The 2,194-nt window shown below is 46.9% G+C and overlaps 1 protein-coding gene across 1 annotated transcript; it reads left to right on the forward strand.

The window, feature by feature from the left end:
- Positions 1-666: 666 nt before the first annotated feature.
- On the forward strand, positions 667-1,630 carry TAS2R1 (taste 2 receptor member 1). Its single transcript, XM_032334978.1, has one exon. The coding sequence runs from the start codon at positions 667-669 to the stop codon at positions 1,561-1,563; it is 897 nt and encodes a 298-aa protein (XP_032190869.1). The 3' UTR covers positions 1,564-1,630.
- The last annotated feature ends 564 nt before the right edge of the window (positions 1,631-2,194 follow it).

Raw genomic sequence — 2,194 nt, forward strand, 5'->3', positions numbered from 1 at the left:
CGACTGTATCCACATCTATGTCAGCCTAATTCCTTTGTCTCTGTCTTTTGTGACCCTTTCTGTTCCTCACATATATTTTATCACATAACTGCTTTTAAGTTTTTGGCGGTCCTGAATCACTGAATTATTGTGGACTGGACAACTACGACTCGGCTGTCCTGTGTTGCCGACCATTCTATGCAGCTAGAGCACAAGGGATCATTTCGCAGACATGTCTTTTCAAAGGATGCCCCACTAACATGAAGCAGAATTACACCTGTGGGCCGGGAGCTCAGTCGTCGTGGGGGAGATGAGGGATTGAGAAGCGTCCACTGGTCATCGGTGAAGGCGCCCTTCTCCCAGCCCTGAAAGAGTCTGGTTCCACCATTTGCTTATGAGGACGTTGGATGCTAAGTAGACCTGGAAAATGCAAAAGCTGTCACCAAGAAGCAAATCATCGCTGGGCTATCTCTCTCTTATTTGACTGCCTTGGAACCAAATTGACAGCACGCTGATATAAACAAACAGACACCACCTTCCGGCTTGACCATCTTTATCATCAGAGTCCTGCTCCCCTAAGAACTTCTAGTCTAGTTGAAGAAAAATAGAAAGCTCAAATAATCCAAACTGCCCCCAAATCTATAAATACATCCATTTTTAAAGTAACTGATAATTTTTCTTCCCAAAATGCTAGAGTTTTACCTTATTATCCATTGCCTTTTTTCGACGGTACAATTTCTCACCGGGGTTTTAGCAAACGGCCTCATCCTGGTTGTGAACGGCACCGAGTTGATCAAGCAGAGAAAGATGGTTCCATTGGCTCTTCTTCTTTCCTGCCTGGCGATGGCCCGGATTTGTCTGCAATTGGTCATCTTCTACATCAACCTGGCTATCCTCCTCTGGATCGAAGTCCCTCTACTTATTGAGAATTTTTCAATCTTCTTGTTTGTAAACGAATTGGGACTGTGGTTTGCCTCGTGGCTTGGCGTTTTCTATTGTGCCAAGATCGCCCCCATAGCTCACCCCCTCTTCTTCTGGTTGAAGATGAGGATATCGAAGCTGGTGCCGTGGCTGATCCTAGGGTCCCTGCTGTACACATCCGCCCCCTCTATCTTCTACAACAAACATACATGGGTTTTTTCCCAACAAGTTTTTTTGGGTTTTTTCTCCCCAAACACAACAACCCAAATCAAAGAGAAGTCTGTCCTACAGATCGCCTTTCTTGTGAGGTTATCATTGCCACTACTCCTCTTCCTCGCGTCTGCCCTGCTCTTGCTATTTTCCCTGGGGAGACACACCTGGCAGATGAGAAACACGGCCATGGGCACCAGGGTCCCTAGCACGGGTGTCCACGTGAGATCGCTGCTGTCCGTTCTGTCCTTCCTGGTCCTCTGCGTCTCCCACTACATGACAGCCGCTTTGCTCTCTTCTCAGATTTTTAAGCTCAGGAGTCTCATGTTTTTGTTCTGTGTCTGGGTGTTTGGGTCCTTTCCCTCTGGACACTCTATGATCTTAATTTTAGGAAGTCCTAAACTGAAACAAAATGCAAAGAAACTCCTCCTCCGCGGGAAATGCTGCGAGTGAGACAGAACTTGGATCCATGGGAAGAAGCCGCAGTTCCCCACCGTGAGGCTGCCCGCCGTCCCTCCGTCGCTCAGACAAAGCCACCTGCGCGTGAACACACAGAACATCACCTAAACATCACGTTTGTCCAACGTGAGGCATTTTTATAGATTCACTCCTTTTTCAAAAGGTTAAATTGATTTCCGAAGTGCGACACACACGGGTGGGTTCCATCAGTGTTGATAACCTGGTTGTGATATTATACTCTCGCTTGGAAGCTGTTTCCTCCCTGGGAAAGAGCGGGTGAGTGGCACAGGGGTCTATCTGTGTTATTTCTCACAACTGCCTGTGAATCAACAATAATCTCAAAATAAAAAGTTTAAAGTAAAAGGAAAGGGTGTTTGAACTTGTAATGGCCAAAGGATGCAGGAATCCCGTGGGGTCTGTGGGCTTCTGACACCTCATCTTAGATGATCTAACCTGAAAGGACTGGCTGCCCCTTTCTTGTCTACTTGCAGATTATTTTTGCTCTGTTTGTTAGAGTCACGGACAATGGAACCATTCTTCCTCATCAGATCTGAGACGAAGCTGAGGACAAGTCGGCTTTCTCTGTCCGTGTGATTTTGCTCACCGACCCCACACAGCTGAGATG

This window comes from Mustela erminea, chromosome 3, assembly GCF_009829155.1.
Source record: "Mustela erminea isolate mMusErm1 chromosome 3, mMusErm1.Pri, whole genome shotgun sequence".
Classification (NCBI taxonomy): domain Eukaryota; kingdom Metazoa; phylum Chordata; class Mammalia; order Carnivora; family Mustelidae; genus Mustela; species Mustela erminea.

Excerpts from the sequence above, each read along its gene's own strand:
- TAS2R1 (XM_032334978.1), top strand. The coding sequence starts at position 667 with ATGCTAGAGTTTTACCTTATTATCCATTGCCTTTTTTCGACGGTACAA.